At 40.3% G+C, this 17,047-nt stretch overlaps 1 protein-coding gene across 1 annotated transcript; it reads right to left on the reverse strand.

Moving 5' to 3' along the window:
- Positions 1-64: 64 nt before the first annotated feature.
- Positions 65-16,499, reverse strand: LOC140333139 (ADP-ribosylation factor 1-like). Its single transcript, XM_072414586.1, has 5 exons — positions 16,348-16,499; positions 5,760-5,923; positions 5,565-5,675; positions 4,671-4,795; positions 65-4,143 (listed from the first exon to the last, which is right to left on the reverse strand). The coding sequence occupies exons 2-5, from the start codon at positions 5,905-5,907 to the stop codon at positions 3,982-3,984; spliced, it is 546 nt and encodes a 181-aa protein (XP_072270687.1). The 5' UTR covers positions 5,908-5,923; positions 16,348-16,499; the 3' UTR covers positions 65-3,981.
- Between the last annotated feature and the right edge of the window lie 548 nt (positions 16,500-17,047).

The raw sequence follows: 17,047 nt of genomic DNA on the forward strand, positions 1-17,047 counted from the left end.
TTAATTTATCAATGCATGGATTTCTTCAAAACAAAACTGACATATAAATAAATCAAAACACCAATTGTTTCAGTACAGAACTTTTTTTTTTTAATATAGAGCATTTCAGACAAATTACAACATGGTTAGAAAACAAAAAAAAGAAAAAAAAAACAGAAAAAAGTAACTCAATATAAGTCCAATTGTACATCACTTATTTCACTTTCATATGCATTTTATACAAGAAAAAAAAAACATTTTGCTTTAAAGCTCCAATGCTCTTTATGCATGAAGATATGAAAACTGTTTCATGTACAGACTCAAGTATATATATGTTTTTTCCCCCATTTTAATTTATAAGAACTACAACCCCATTCCCTAGTGAAAACAACAGTTCTACAGAATCAAAACATGGTTTAAAATAATAAAACCCCTGTTTAAAACAGTGATAACCACACTGCCGCAGTGCGATGCTAAAGCAAAATATGTCAAAAGTTATCTGGCTCTCTGCATCTAAATGAAGGTCTGTTTGTGTGATAATAAAAGATTACAATTTGATCATCAATCCAGATTATGGTTTAGGTCAGATGGGTCCATCTAATGTTTCTTTTCTGAGAGCTACACTTTTCTGAAATCAAGCTGGATTCTACTTAACAATGCTTTTCCTGATTGGGCAAAGTACAGGTTGGCTTTAAGGAAAGCCAACTATCAGCTATATGGTCCATGGCAATGGCTGTCCTTTTACATTACCCATCTGTATTTAACCATGGGTTATGTTTTTTATTTATACAACTGGACTAGTTGGAAAACTGTTATGGTGGAGACAGTATTTCAAAGCCATATACAATAATGTGAAGCCCGGTGCCAGTGATGGTACACTTTCTTTATTAATGGATCACAACCCACTGTACAGTAAGGATTTCTGTCTTTAAAAAGGCACCATGGGAAAAGAACCTAGATGCAGCAGAAGTTCACATAAAAAAGATGAGTTCTTAGATGGATAGACTGCCTTCAATTCCTAACAAACAATTGAGAAAGTATAAACAGAACCGATTTCAGAACCTTGCAGCCCTTTAAAGGGATCACAAAGCTAAATTGTTGTACAATTAGGCTCCTATGGAGGCAGTTAATCCCCAAGTCACACGCTAGATTTAGGGTAGTGAGAAGATGAAGAAAAGGGGTCTTGGGAATCAGAGTGTGCCAAAGTCAGGAAAAGCTGCTTCCATCGCAGCCTAATCACTCAGGTCCTCTGTTGCTGACATATCCCCATAAACAAAGAAAACCCCAAAGTACCCATCCACACTCACCTATGCATTGCTGGTGTTCAGACCTTTATAAAATAGGGTACAGAGAAGCTGCACAAAGAAATCATTAACCCTTTACAAGCTGCAGATGTGTATTTGAACACATGTAACTGGATTACACCACCCTCCCGCTTTATTTTTAGGAATTTAAATCACTATTTCCCTGATCCATTTATTTATTTATTTTTTTTAACAAAGCTAATTCATTTTAATACTTCAATGAACTGTGAGATTTACAAAATTATATATTTATATATTTAATGAATCCGCCTACATTCGTAATATATCCAGACGACGCAGTGTTCAATGTCCTTAAGACCATAGCGCTTTGTACAGCGGCACACCACAGTCCACCAACATGGCTAATGGACTTGGCCCAGGCCATGTTTTTTTTTTTTTTTTAACCTAATCATCTGCAGTGGCTGCAAACTAGACAGCCTTCTGTAAGAAGTGTTCTCTTTCACCTGTACACCCCACCTCTCTCACTACTTCTTTCTTACATGACCGAGAGTTGGCCCTTTGAATGAGACATATGAAGGGGGGGTCGGGGACCGCAACACAGATGAGTTGGGTTTAATTCATGGCTGAAGTTAGTAAATTAGAATATGTATGGTTACAGTACAGACTTTCTTCCAGGTATAGAATAAGCCATACCAAAGTAATATGTTTCAGAGTGGGAGCAGACATCTCAGGAGCCTCTGTAAGCCAGGCTAGTGATGTCACGTGCATGCATGTATAAAAGGGGAACAGTTTATGTAGATATTTGCCATTAAAAGGGAAATTGCAACACCTGTGCATGTCAATGCCGTGCTGGAAACGGGTTGAGGTATTAAAAATTAGATATGAAACCGCAGTGTATGTCATCTTACACAGAACTGTTTAAATGTTTGCGAATTACTTTCCAGTCAAGCATCCTCCTTGCATGTATTATGACTTCTGCGTGGCTTTTTACAATTCACATAGTTGCTATAGCAGAACTTATCACTGTGCCAGATTAGACTGTGACCACATATTAAAGCCGAAATCCAGGCTAAGCAAACATTACCTTAATAAAAGAGGCATGCATATTTTTACTTGAATCACAATGTGCTTAGAGTATTTCCATTATATCTGTGCAGCAATCCAGCATAAAACACCTGCACTTTGCAGGAATTTTCTGTAATAAAGACAGGCCACTGCCCATCTCTAACCTTGCGCAGGATGACTGGTCTTGTATTCAGCCCCCTCTGTAATTTGTCTATAGTGGGTCCCAACCACAGCTCTGCACAGGCTATTTGCAGCGCAGTGATTTCACCACCATGTCTATGAGATAATATCTAGGAATTCAACGGGATTCTGTGCACAAATAGTAGATTTGCATTCTTTGTGGCTACTGAGGAATACATTTAAATCATTTTAGCCCAGTGTTCAACTTTAATGTGCATGGAAATGCATAACACATACAAGGCAATAATAAATAAAAATGTGATCACTAGCATCTAATTTGGCCATTATGTAACAATTCAGCTTCACACGCCTATATGAATTCCATCTCATTTTACCTGCAGTACATAACCAGTCGAGAGAGCGCAAATAAGTTACATAATCGAATTAATGACTACATATGTTTCAATATTCAATACACCCAATCCACAAAGTTATTCTAACACATGCTAATAAACCCCTTTATCTGAAAATGAGTACAGAGCCCCTTAGCAATACAAAGTCAAACATTCATGGCTACTGCACTTTAATTTACTTGCAGATGTCCTATTATGACAAACTACAATAATTTAGTCACAGATTAACCCTAAATGCCTACTATCTTGTTTCTGCATGCAGTATTATTTTATAAACTAGTCACTGTTTCAGCTACTAGACAACATGTTTTAAATGGCAAGGCTGGATATAAATGGATTATTTTGAATTGTAAAGATGTCACGGCCTAATGCCAATACACATTTCCCACTATGGGAGAATACAGTAAAAGACCTCATCTGAAATAATAACTGCCTGTTACACTCCCATCCTTACTTAGGACATTAATACATAAGGTCCTAAGTTCTTTTTAAGGCCAGCAACTCTGTTTTAAAGACATTCACAAAGTTCTATTCTGGATTAAGGATGGAGTTTATTTTAGAATAATTTAAATCACACTACTTGCTGTTTTCCTGGTTCATAGATCAGAAACTTTCAAATTTAGGTCTGAAAGATTTTCTACTTGTCTTACTTTGAGATCTTCCAGGGCCAAAAAGGGTAGACTTACTTCTGACAAACTGTAGTTAAAGATCTATCGATCAGGTGAACAGAATTATGTGTATCACAAATCAGTATCAGGCTTATCTGGAGGTCTTTACTAGTTTCATTTCAGTGATGAAGATTACTCAGCCTACACCAATATGATGTTGCCCAGTAGCCCAATTTCAGTCACTACTTAATGATTGGCATGGAATCATGGGTAAGCTGCACACAGGCTGTTGGAAGTGGTGGGTAGTGTGTTCAGAAGGGGTTAATACTGCCAAGCACGTATAAGGCACAGTGTGAGATTGCTGCTCCCACTCGCACAGGCGTGCACACACATTTATAAACACAGATGTGCGCAGAAATGACATGCCTGCCTGCGAGGCAGCAGAGGTGCTGGGCAGCTCTGCCAAGATGTTGAACAGGATAGGAGTTGGGTGGAAGAGGGGTGGAGAGAGGGTTTAATTGGGAAAAGGGATCAGTTCTTGTTCTTCAACTGGTTGGACAGCCAGTCCAAGCCCTCGTACAGACCGTCCCCACTGGTCGCACATGTTGCCTGGATGTACCAATTCCTCTGACGCAGGGAATGCAGGCCCAACTTGTCTGTGATTTCTGCAGCATTCATTGCATTGGGCAGATCCTAGATTGAACAAGAAACCTTGTCAGATATGCAGTACATCTAATGTTTGTTATTTTATCAGCGCAGAGAAAATCATTTACTGAAATATATTGAAAGCAAAATTTTACAAATAAACAGAATCCTATCATGACTGTGATACTTCTGCTTCCTCCCAGTAACAGTAAAATAGAATAGACAAAGCAGGGTCAACCCCCTTTGCGCAGCTGCCTACACACCATTAAAGAGGGACTACTCTGACTACTACTAAAATCCAGGCAGCATTACTGCAGACATAACGGAAGACCACAGCTGTCAGTAAAGATGGAGACTTCTCAACATAGAAGACGTAAATCACTGTGTACAAACCCCTAAGCAATATACAGACAAGTGAACTGTGAAGGTAAGTGATGTCGTTATGGATTTTTTTTTTTTTTTTTTAAAGGGAAAGAAAATTTGCTGAATAGAACCTGGATATAGCCTGAAAGTGAGGAGAATCTTAAGAAGACAAGAATATGACACTAAATAAATAAAATGAGGATAATATTTACCTGCTTGTTTGCAAATACTAGAAGTACAGCGTCCCGCAACTCATCTTCTGCCAACATCCTTGTTAACTCCTCCCTGGCTTCATTAACTCTCTCTCTGTCATTACTATCAACCACAAAGATGAGACCTGGATAGAAAAAATTCAGGTTAACTTTAGCTTCTTACCAAACACACCAATGAAAAGATTTTTGTAGATTTACAACAAGGAACTATGTTGCTGTTAGGTCTATGTCACTAGTGATCCTGTCACTGGAACTAACATGCCAGCAACAGAATCACCAAAGGTTTTATGCTGTGTTTCTGCAAAATGTTTATTATTTATGTATATGTTTTTGCCCTATAGCAATTTTGCAACTGGAAAACTACCACCAGTGACAAGTGACCAATGTAACAAAAGCCTTGGGGCTCTTTCGCACAAATGTGCATTTGGCAGCCCACTCATTTGAATGAGGTGCCCAATGTGCTCCACAGAGGTCCAAATATCATACCTGCCTAGGTAAATCAGGATATGTGTTAGAATTCAGCAGTCAGCAAATCCTTTACTGCTTCATGTTCTGCTTAAATTCTCAAAAACCACTGGGGGGGGGGGGTTTGGTGTGTTTGAGTTTAATTAGTGATTATGTCATCAAGAGTTAGGGGCTAGGAACAGAAACGTTGTTGCATACAATATAATGGATGAAAAAGTGTGCATAGACAAACTAGCAGCTGCAGGACGCCCACTACTAGTGCTATATAATTACAAATGCATTCTCTCATGCTGCTGATTGAATCCGGGCTTTCTGAATTCTGAGTTTTACAGGAATTCTGACAGCACATATACTAAACAGCCAACGTAGGGAAATGATTGAAGAATATCCAGCTGGGAATTAACCCAACACTACTTGAAAGAAACTCACCCTGAGTGTTCTGGAAATAGTGACGCCACAGAGGTCGGATTTTGTCCTGACCGCCAACATCCCAGACAGTAAAGCTGATGTTCTTGTATTCTACAGTCTCAACATTAAAACCTAAAAAGGAACCAAAAAGTTTCAGAATGGAACAATGGTTTTAGACACTTCAGTAGATAAAAGATATAGATAGTCATTGCTTACCTATGGTAGGAATAGTGGTTACTATTTCACCCAACTTCAACTTATACAGGATGGTGGTCTTTCCGGCAGCGTCCAAGCCCACCATGAGTATTCTCATCTCTTTTTTGCCAAAAAGGCCTTTAAACAGACTTGCAAACATGTTCCCCATTGTAGTGTCTTTTTATCTAACAATAAAAAAACAGCAGGTAAGTGAATGGAAACAGATGCAAAAAGTAATATAACAAATGACCATACAATGTTATTTTAAACCTTCCATCATTTCAGACTTCTATGATAACACTCTGCACCCATATGTACACATCTTTAATGGAATAATCTGGTGACAGGAGATTGAGCAAGCAATGTACAGTCAGTGTTGTTCATTCAATGGCGAGGGGAAGACAAGCGGGAGGTGCCCTGCTTAGTTCTTCCCATTCCAAAACAATAGAAGTCGTTCCTGTCAGATGTTTAGTGATCCATATATACAAAACTTATGGTATTATCAGTGTGCACATGTCTCCGGAGCCTTATACAGCCCAATGCTTGCAAGCAAATTGGGGAACACAAATCAGGCAAGAGGACCATTTTAAGCAACCAACAGGACTCCCTCTGATTACACGAGAAGGTTCCTCTCAAAGCTGTGACCTACTAAAGCCAAATCCTTTGGCGTGTTCACCAGTGATACAAATACCACGGAGGCACCTAAGCATCCTCCTGCAAAGAACTTGTTCTATTAGTAGAGATTTCAGTAACTACAGAACTGGCTGGTATCCTAGTCAAAACTAAGGCTACATACACATGTGCAATAATTGTCATTGGAAAGGATCTTTCACGATCCTTTCCAATGACAAACGACTGCACGATGCATGAACGAGTGTGTACATGTGTGTACGTAGCCAAAGGATTAGTGTACCAGGTGGGAAACATTCCAAGAGCAGGGGAGAATGGCTTTTCCAACAAGATCATCTAAAACATGTAGGACTACTTGATCAGTAGCAGCACTAGGGACATCGCCCAAAACAATAGAAGGCATCACAAAGATAAAACTGTCCACGGGATGGGGTTGTTACCATAGGACTCATTCCAGAAATGGTGTACCTGGACTGGGTGGGTGGGAGGTGTTTTACTTTTAAACAAAACCAAACCTAAACACAGGAGATCCGATGAAAACTTACCAAACTGACAAATTCAAATTACAATTATCTACTGAGCATAAAGGTAGGCCCATCACCAATGCACAAGTTCGGAGAAGCAGAGCCCATGACTGAAGCTAACCTTTAAGGTAGCCTTCATAATGGGGATGCCATGTGATTTGACAGTATAATTTAAGAAGGTACATAATCCCTGTATCGCTCCAAAAATACTGGATGCTTGTAAGGTATGTACAGATATCCGTCTAGATTTTACAAAGTCACACACTAAAAATAAAAGTCACTGTGCTATAACATTATACGGTTAGTTAAAAAATGCTTTATAAAGAAGTGAATGTCTACTGTGACAAAAATAAAAAAAAAATAACCATGACACAGAGCACAACAAACCCCATCATTTACTTCTCTGCTAAAGCACACTTTTTTTGGTCAGCTAACAAACATCCTCCACTGCCCATTACAACAGAGGAAGATTCAGAGGAAGCAGGGGAAAGGAACTGTTGTCATAGCAACTGACAGTTAGCACGCCAATGTACTGTGCTAACAAGAACAAGGGGGTGGACGTAACATAAAGCTTGTATACAGAGCAGAAGCTACATGGTTACTGCTTAATATTACATCAGCACAAAGGGTCAGGGACAGAGAAAGATAGAATGATACATCTCTGCACCATTTTTTATAATAACTATATTGCAATAATCATCCAGATATAAAAATAGGATCCGCACCATTTACAGGGTAGGAAATATTCCACATCGCTGTTATTAAAATGTATAGGGCAAAAAAATGCTTGACAGAAATAAAAATATATATATAGATCCCAAGAGATCTCCACATTAACTAGCCATATACTAATGTCTTAGTTTAAACTAGTACTAAAAAACTATTTGACTTTACTTCTTTCCCTCGTGATCAACAGTATGTTGGCAGAACACAAAAAACCTGAAGGGATATTCTAAACAACTGAAGATCCTGTTTTTCAGGACTCCTTAGTCCTTTGCTGCATTGGAGTTACATTGCCCCTGGTATCCATGTCTATTCTCTGAGGTGTGGGGAAATGAGCCAGGATATATACTGCATGCTGCATAAAAAGGACTTTTCCTATTGCCTTCTCTGCGCATTCATCCCTTATAGTAGATCTGCACTGTAAGTGAAGACATGAAGGGCATAAAAGTGTTGTAGAGCAGCAGCACATTTGCTACCAAGGGATGAGATAGATAAAAACTTTTTCTTACAGTCTCCAGTATTCTGGGAGTCCCCAGTATTTTTCAATATTCTTAAGAGTATGGCCACCTAAAGTTTTACCATTCGCTACTCTATACAGTGTGTTATGTATCCACTGTCTGCAGATAGTTTTTCATATTCCAGCAGATAAAAACCCATCATATATGATTTACCAAGTTATGCAAGTTCAAATGTTGTTTAACACATATATAAATCTGCAGCTCTATATAAAATAGTAGCTGAAGAAAGTCTCTGGGAACTTCCTGTTAACTGAATACTAAGCGCTGTCATCTGTGCTCCTGTAATTTGGCATTCTGATAGAGACCACTAATGGCTGTTCTAACACACAATACACAGGTATGGTACACTGTGGTCTCTACGAAATGAGCACAAGAAATATCAGACAGCCAGCCCCCGGGCACATCTTCATAGAAAAAAAGGTTTACAGATCAACTAAATTGTGAGTAACAAAGGATGGCAAAAGGTGAAAAATAAGTACATCGCTTTTTTTAAATAGCAATTTGTTTAGGATTCACAATGCAACCAGAGGTATTTTACAGGATTACTTTCACTTTACGTAAACAGCAATCTATTGAATTTTTTGTTTTCAGTGGTTACTTACATGACACACACAATACTGTTCTGTTTTTTCTTACAAGGAATGATCTATAGTCATCTGTATACAAACTATTACCATGGGACTCATGGTTCATCCTTACACAGATCCCCACCCTACTTCCTCTCATACACTGCAATATACATTGTTCTAGCTGGGTGTAAGTGCACAACAAATAATACCGAATCCAGTATAGCGTACTGAAACTGTCACAGCAATTATAGGTGATTCATGCAGTGCACAAAAATGCAATGACAGCGCAAGGTACAGCAATGTAGGTGGAAGTCTACCACAAACATTTCAAATCATCACAATTCAGTATGTGCTGGCAGAACAAATGGGAAAAAATAATATAATATAAATAGGGCTTTGGCACGATACAGTCCCATATGACCAAACCCCTTTTATGTCAATCTACAGATATCTGTGATTGGACTTTAACTTGGGAATGGAGCTAAATACATCCTTCAGTCCGATTTTAGAGATTAGACCCCCTCTTAAAGAGCAGGAGGAGGGCTATTGGTGGAGCTTAGTTCATAAGAAAAGTTTTTTAAATACACAAAGAGCTCTATATATAAAGCAGGGAATCAGACTTTCCCTTGTGGGAAACTTCTAGGTCCATGTGTTTTAATCTCCTAGAATGTAAGCTCTTCTACGCAGTGTCCTCGCCTCCTTCTGTGTCACAGTCTGTATCTGTCTGTCATTTACCACACCTCTTTAATGTACAGCGCTGTGTAATATGTTGGCGCTCTATAAATCCTGTTTGTTAATAATAATAATAATAATAATGGCAGCAATTGATTCCCACTAGGGAATGTCAGATTCCATCATCATAGAGATACAAACAGTAAGGTTTTTGGATAATAAAAACAGGTATTCCTGTATCTGTTCTCAGGCAGGACATTTAAGGTAACCATCAGGTCCATCGTTCTCAGCAGCCCGTTAGCTCGGCGCACCACCCGGCACTTTTCGGTAACTGACTGTTCTTGGGTTGTTACTTAAAATCTGGGTCACAATACAGGGGCTGCCACCCACCTTAAAGTTGCATTACAGAACAACCTTTGAAAAGCGTTTCCACCTACAATAGATATTTCATTATAGTAGAATTTCTGGCCCTTAATTTATAGATCTGCAATCACTAAATGCCAGGCAATGTTCGAAAATCCCCTGACCGATATGCCATGAGGTAATATAGGCAAAACTTATGTTTTCACTACTATTTGTACCTAAAAGACCTAAACTGCAGCAAGTGACTGCTCTAGCAGTAACAAACTTTTATATGCATTGTATATCTGACCAAACAAGTGTGGGTGGTTTCTTCACAGAAACCAAACAAATTCTCCGTTTACTGCTACTATGGCAGGCCAGAACCCAAAGGCAGAAATTATTACAGCAAAGAGGAAATGATAGATTGTGCAGAACTGTTTAGTCAGGCATTTTATATATGAGGCACAAAACTTCCTCATTTGTCCGGTAAGGATGCCGACTCTAAACTCAAGTTATAAACGTAATGGCAGCATTTCCTAGATGTATTTCCTGGAATGTCCCGCACATGACTAACTGCCAGAGAACACATGACATGGATATCAGTTGCAAAAACAGAGTTAATACAAACTCAAGATAAAGCTGTGTGAATGTCGCTAATATTCAGGTATAACCTTCAACAGACCTCTTTATATTATTTTAGGTTGGTATGTCAATTCTGAAAACACCAGCCATGGAGGTGTAGAAGTCACAAACAAAAAAAGATTTCCTTATATCATAAATGAGCCAAAAAGTGCTGGCACTAGGACTATTCACCCTGGGGCGAAGCTCTCTGCCCTACCCAAATACGCTCCACTGAAGTGTCTGCACAGATGCAAGACAGACTTTTGTGAACTACTGAGAACTACTCAAAAAAGAAAGAATGTAGAACAGCGCTTATCAATAGATTATCAGATATAGGGGTTTCTTTTTTCTCTGAAACATTGTCCCAGTTCTAAATGAAATACCTGGCCAGCTAACATACAGGCAAAGCAACAGGTTATTTGAATCTACCTATGCCTATAACACACCCTTCATTCATATTAAGTGAAGATAAAAAAAAAGGGCAGTGAATGATTCAAATTGACCTACAGGGAAATAAATTAAAGGCCACAGTGCAAGGGTTAAACTATCATTACCCTCTTGGGTACCAATAAAAAAAGCATGTTGTCCTAAGTTTATCCAACACTGCTGCAGTGTCTTTCCTTTAGAGCAACAAGCGCCAACATATTACGCAGCTCTGTATGAAGTCTATAGTCATGTCACTAGCGGTCCCTCAAAGGGGCTCACAATCAGTCTAAGGTCAATTAAACTAACTGCATGTTTTTTGGAATGTTGGAGGAAACCCACGCAAACGGGGAGAAAATGTAATCTCAATGCAAATAGTGTCCTGGCCAAGATTCAAACCTAGGACCTAGTGCTGCAAAGGCCAGAGTGCTAACCACTGAGGCCACCATGCTGCCTACAACTTGAAGAGTTTTTTATTTTTTTAATGGAACCCTAATCTAAAGCAAGTTGTATGTGTTCCCCGGATACTACAAGGAAAGTTTCAGGTTCACTTTAATGCTGAACTCTAGGCAGGTATAAAAGTCACACCTTCAGGCAGCTATGCGTGTAAAATTTATTAAGTTACGTATATTTTTTAATGCAACTAGAACAAGTGTCTGAAGGTGACCTGGTAAGAGCCTTTTTGAAATGTCCTGAAAGGAAACAAATAGACAGCACAGTGAGTAAAATAGTTAGATCTATTTGTGACTGCTCTATCACTGTACAATCAACTATCTGGGGGTGACACCAGGACACCATTGTATCCTTTCTACATTCTATATCTGCTCAGCTGTGTGTCAGGATTGAGCGAAACTCGCAGAAAGAAAAATAGCCCTCATATATGTGTTTCATCTGTTTAAAAATTAAGGTTTGATCACTGCATTGGATTCTGTCTGCTACCAGAACTCTGTGGAGTCTCAGTACACATCTCTTGTATCTGACCGACTGACCCAGAAAAATCATCATAAACGCCCGTGGCCTACCGAGTTTTACATTGATCTTCTTTTCATTAGTTTAACCCTAATTATTTATCCTTTTCCTTCTAAAATGTGAAGGAGCGATCATTGGGAAAAGTGTGACATAAGCAAACACAGTACCCCATTTGTTTTACTAATATAAACCTGCATTTTTTTTCCTGGAATCTGATAAAAGCTCATTGATGAATTTGGTGTGAATCCCCATGCAAGTATGCAGACTCAGCCATCAGTAGATGTTTTCAGTGAGCCATTCTGTGATCAGCACAGTAAGAACAGAAGAAGATGGGGAGGGGGTAGCGCACGGTTTCCAGAATGCTCTGGGTCAGCAGCCAGAAATGTGACCTATGGCAAAGAGAATAACAAGTAAAAGGGCTTAGCTATAAAGTCAAGAAAAACTAGTGCACATTCATAAATGCAAACTAAGTCATAGAATATGCATTACTAAATGCTTTGCTCAGACTGCAATTGTCATTTAATCACACAATGAGACAGCCTCAATAATGACATTTCTACTCTGACAGGTAGAGAACACAACTAAATGACAGAACTTTCATGGAGGTAACACTGAACTATATGGCCTTCTAGGTCATTAAAGTAAAACTTTAAGTATCCATATCAGGCAGGTCAGATGTCCCTTGTGCAATAATCCCTCCTACCTGCCTGATCTCCCCAGGTCTCTGGAAAATAGATGAGGTGTGCATGCAGTATCAACTTTTGTAGATCATCTACAACAGGGGTGTCAAACTCAAATATACAATGGGCCAAAATTAAAAACTTACACAAAGTCGCGGGGCAAACTTGAAACTGAAATAGCACCGCTACTACAATTCCCGGCATTACTTGCGTCTATAAAACAGTCCAATGTGGGCCCACTCATAGGCAGAGAGGCGGTTGGTCTATGGATGCGAGTGACGCCGGGAATTGTAGTAGCGGTGCTATTTCAACACAGCAACAGTCCAGCTGCAATTCATATTTAGGATTTTTTTGGGGGCCAAAAAAAACAAACGTTGTGGGCAAGAGTATGACACCTCTGATCTATAAGAAGAGTAAAAAGATAAGATAGCTGTGCTCTGATATGGGATAAGGACAGGGGATTCTCACAGTTTAGGTTCTGCTTTAAAAGCACCATTTAGCTCCAACAATGCCAACTTGTGGCATATTCATTAAAGCTGCGTACACACGGCAAATTTTTCTCGCCCGATAATCGGTATCGGCCAATTATCGGGCGAAAATCTGCCGTGTGTACAGTCGGTCGTCGTCCATCGTCCGACGACCGTCCTGCCGGATCCACGGACGATGGACGACGACCGATCCTAATGAAAGGGAAGAGCGCGCAGCAGGGTGCCGCTCCGTCGCTCTCCCCCTCCCCTCTCCATAGAGCATGAACGGTGCTGTATGTACAGCATCGTTCATGCATTGTGCAGTCTTTTCTCGTTGGAAAGGATCGTGAAAGATCCTTTCCAACGAGAAAAATTGCAGGTGTGTACGCAGCTTTAGCCTGCTGCTTTATTGGAATCCACTAGCAAAGGTGGTGACAGAGATATGAAGATAAAAGAGGCAGTAGGAGGTGGCAGAGATAGGGAGGTATGAGAATCAATGGATGAGTCAGCCATTCATAGTCCACCCATATCTGAGTGTATTGAAGAACATGCATACTTTACAATGAATGTACAACAACACTGATAAAGTGTTACTTAAACAGAATAATAGTATGTGGGACATTTATCAGGGGCAGATCAATACATGCTGGGTGGCCATTATTTATTAACCAACATGCTGAACCTACTTAGGTTAGACAAGGAAGATCTTTACCAAAGTCCTAAAGCCTAAACCACAGAAGTATTAGTTCAGTGTCTGTACAACACTCCTTCAATCACTGTGCTGCAAAGAAATGTCTGCAAATTTAGGGCACATGCCTGTGTCAGTTAGGCTTACTTACACTCTGCCTGACATGAAAATGTAGGTAGGAAGCAAGGAGGTAAACCAGAATACCCCATGATGGTAAGGTATAGGGCACCCAAGTAGCCATACCCTGTGCCTGAAAGGTATAGGGCACCCATGTAGCCATACCCTGTGCCTGCATGTAGCCATACCCTGTGCCTGAAAGGTATAGGGCACCCATGTAGCCATACCCTGTGCCTGAAAGGTATAGGGCACCCATGTAGCCATACCCTGGGCGGGAAAGGTATGGGGCACCCATGTAGCCATACCCTGGGCGGGAAAGGTATGGGGCACCCATGTAGCCACATGTAGCCATACCCTGGGCGGGAAAGGTATGGGGCACCCATGTAGCCATACCCTGGGCGGGAAAGGTATGGGGCACCCATGTAGCCATACCCTGTTCTAAAAAGGTATAGGGCACCCATGTAGCCATACCCTGCGCCCAAAAGGTATAGGGCACCCATGTAGCCATACCCTGTGCTGGTAAGGTATAGGGCACCCATGTAGGCATACTCTGCGCTGGAAAGGTATAGGGCCCCCATGTAGCCAAACCCTGTGCCGGTAAGGTATAGGGCACCCATGTAGCCATGCCATGCTCTAATCTTCAGGCATCCATATCCTAATGTAAAGTGGTCATGGATCTAAGCGATATGGTCCACTTTGCTAGCGAAAAAAGAAAAATCGAGTATAAAACAATTCTCTTCTTGATGTTCGCAAACTCTGTTGCAGACTTTATTCTTTCTAAGACTACCAGCCAAATAGTAAGTTCTGCCCTTACTATCACACTTCTGTATTTTATAAAGAAAAGAAACAGCCCCAGATTCTATTAATGCAGACCTCTGGAAGGACCTTATCTGAACAATAATGAGACTCTGATAGCGGAGGATACCTGACATTTTACCTCAGCTCTGTTCAGACTTTTAAAAGAACAGCAGTAAACTAATCTCAAGGCTGTGCAAACCCTGAGGGCTTTTTGTACACAAATAGAACAGAATCACCCCCTTCCAACCTTGCTATGGCAACCGAAAAAAAAAGCTATAAATATATGTATTGTTATTATTACAAAAGAATAGCTGTGTAAAACTGAAATAGCAAAACATTTTTTATACACCCCCTCCTTCCTCCTAAGCGTTGAGACTCACATATTTATCCTTTCTCTAATACTAGTGGGGAGTTTTACAGATTACCAGGTCTGCTGATTACAATTATACAAAAAAAAAAGGTCTCTGCAGCGGTACAGAACTCCGGACATATTGCAGCTGAGGGCAAAGTATTGTCCTCCACACTCAGTCAGAGGACTGGAATTCAAACAGGAAGGAAGTCTACAAAATATCTCTGAAAAGGAATACACGGTTTAATGAATGGAGGGAATGAATCTTATTACCCATAGCAATTGGTTTCTCCCTTCAGGTTTCTTTTATTGACAACTATGCGCTGCATTTATACTAATACTGGAAAAGAAAAATTAATATTGTGGGACACCACTAAATCTGCATTGTACATCATTCACAAGCAGACCATCATTAATAAATCTGCTGGGGGTAGGAGAAGCCTGGTCATGTGACCGGTCAGTCATGTGACCAATCTCCCTGTCAATCACAGACTTCTCTAAGCAAAGAAGTACCAGGAAGGAATTTTGGATGTGAATGCAGGACAATGTGTAGAGCGAAGGATTCCCAGCCAGGGTTCTGTGGCATCCTAGGGTTGAGTCCAGAGGGGCTCCTTGAGCAATGGAGAGTTTGGGACTCTAAAACAGTAAGGGTGACATTCTTCAGCCACCACTAAGTCCATAATATGCTATGAACAAACCAATATGGAGAATGAGTATGAATACCTTATATGAACACTTCATGGAAGAAATACACAGGGAATAACAATCCAGTTCAAATTAATCTTCCTGTACTGACTGCTTTTTGATTTTATTAGAAACTTTTTGTAGTAATATTATGGTCTGGTCTCACTCACAAATTTATTAGCTAGTTCAATATGTCCAATATCTGCTTTATGTTTGAAGCAGGCCATGAAAACTGGACATTTAAAATGTCTTTTAAATAATCAGATGCTTTAGATGACATTTATTTAATAGATCCACACAATCTACAACATACCTGCAGCTAAAATAAGCTTTTACAGGTTAGCTACGGTATCTGTTCAAGTGCCCCCCCCCCCAAGGTGTTGTAAAATACCTGCACCCCCGCTACCCATTGTGGTATCTCCCGACAGCTCATACATTACTAAAGGATATGAGCTGGCGGGAGAAACCACTACATTCTACAAGGGGGAGAGAAACTGACCCACATCTGCAATGGCAAACAAGAAGGAAAAAAAAAAGGTGACATTCAACAATTTTCTCAATACACAGAATATACCCAAAAACCCCCAAGAAAGTGAGGTAAAATTTTAACAATAAACTGTAGTGTAGGAGTTATAAAACCTGCAAATGTCACGTGACAATGGGCACGTAAATCCAATAGAAGGTTACATTGATGGTAGGCCAGTCCTGGGTTAATAACAGCTAATTAGCCTCCATGTTAAAGGAATGTTAGGTGTGACCCCGCCATCCCCAGACTCTCTGTATTAGGAAAAGAGTTATCAATAATAAAATAATTCGCTGTTTTAACATCACATACCACAGTCTCTCCTTCACCAGCTTCCTTCTTCCGCCGCCTCTTCCCGGCTCGTCTGTCACACGAAATGGCGGCTGTGTCTCACGTCACCCAGAGAAGAGAGGCGAGCTAACCCTGCATGCGCAAACTCAGCCCCTACCCAATGAGATAACACCAATTCCACATCTAGTGGGTGTGTTTTGACCTACGTCAAACCTTACTGGCCAATTAGAAAATGTGTCGTCGAACCCGGTACAACAATGAGGAAGCGAATGGCGGCCATGTTGCTACTCTCACTGGGTTTTATGACAACCCCCTTGCAGAAAAAGCTTCGCGCCGAGTCTAGCCCGCTGGAGCTGTTTCATTACGTGCTTGGGGCTACATGTGCTTTAGTCAGTCATTCTTCATGTCCGACAATGGTAATGTGTCGCTGGTTATCGTACAAAGTAAAGTGTTGCGCTATCGCCATGGTTACAGAACTTGGGTGTAGCAATATGTCTAAAGCATGATGACAGCGGGATGTGTGGCAAGACCAATAAAATGGCTAAACGTCAGGGTTGAAGACACTCCCAGTTTTGAGGCTACGAATGGAGAGCTGATTCGCTTGACAGATGATGTAGGCGTGGCTTAGTACAGCAGAGTATATAAACCTGCTCTATTGAGCTTTGCTATATATAGCATTTACACTCATGCTGTTGAGCAATGTGAAAGGTGGGTGAGACTG

This window comes from Pyxicephalus adspersus, chromosome 6 (assembly GCF_032062135.1).
Source record: "Pyxicephalus adspersus chromosome 6, UCB_Pads_2.0, whole genome shotgun sequence".
Lineage (NCBI taxonomy): Eukaryota > Metazoa > Chordata > Amphibia > Anura > Pyxicephalidae > Pyxicephalus > Pyxicephalus adspersus.

What these genes read in the sequence shown, in the direction of transcription:
- LOC140333139 (XM_072414586.1), bottom strand. Translation starts at nt 5,907, where the DNA reads ATGGGGAACATGTTTGCAAGTCTGTTTAAAGGCCTTTTTGGCAAAAAA. An exon ending in AACCACTATTCCTACCATAG is followed by an intron (nt 5,676 to 5,759) that starts GTAAGCAATGAC and finishes GTTCCTTTTTAG; the next exon opens with GTTTTAATGTTGAGACTGTA. An exon ending in CTATTTCCAGAACACTCAGG is followed by an intron (nt 4,796 to 5,564) that starts GTGAGTTTCTTT and finishes TTTTCTATCCAG; the next exon opens with GTCTCATCTTTGTGGTTGAT.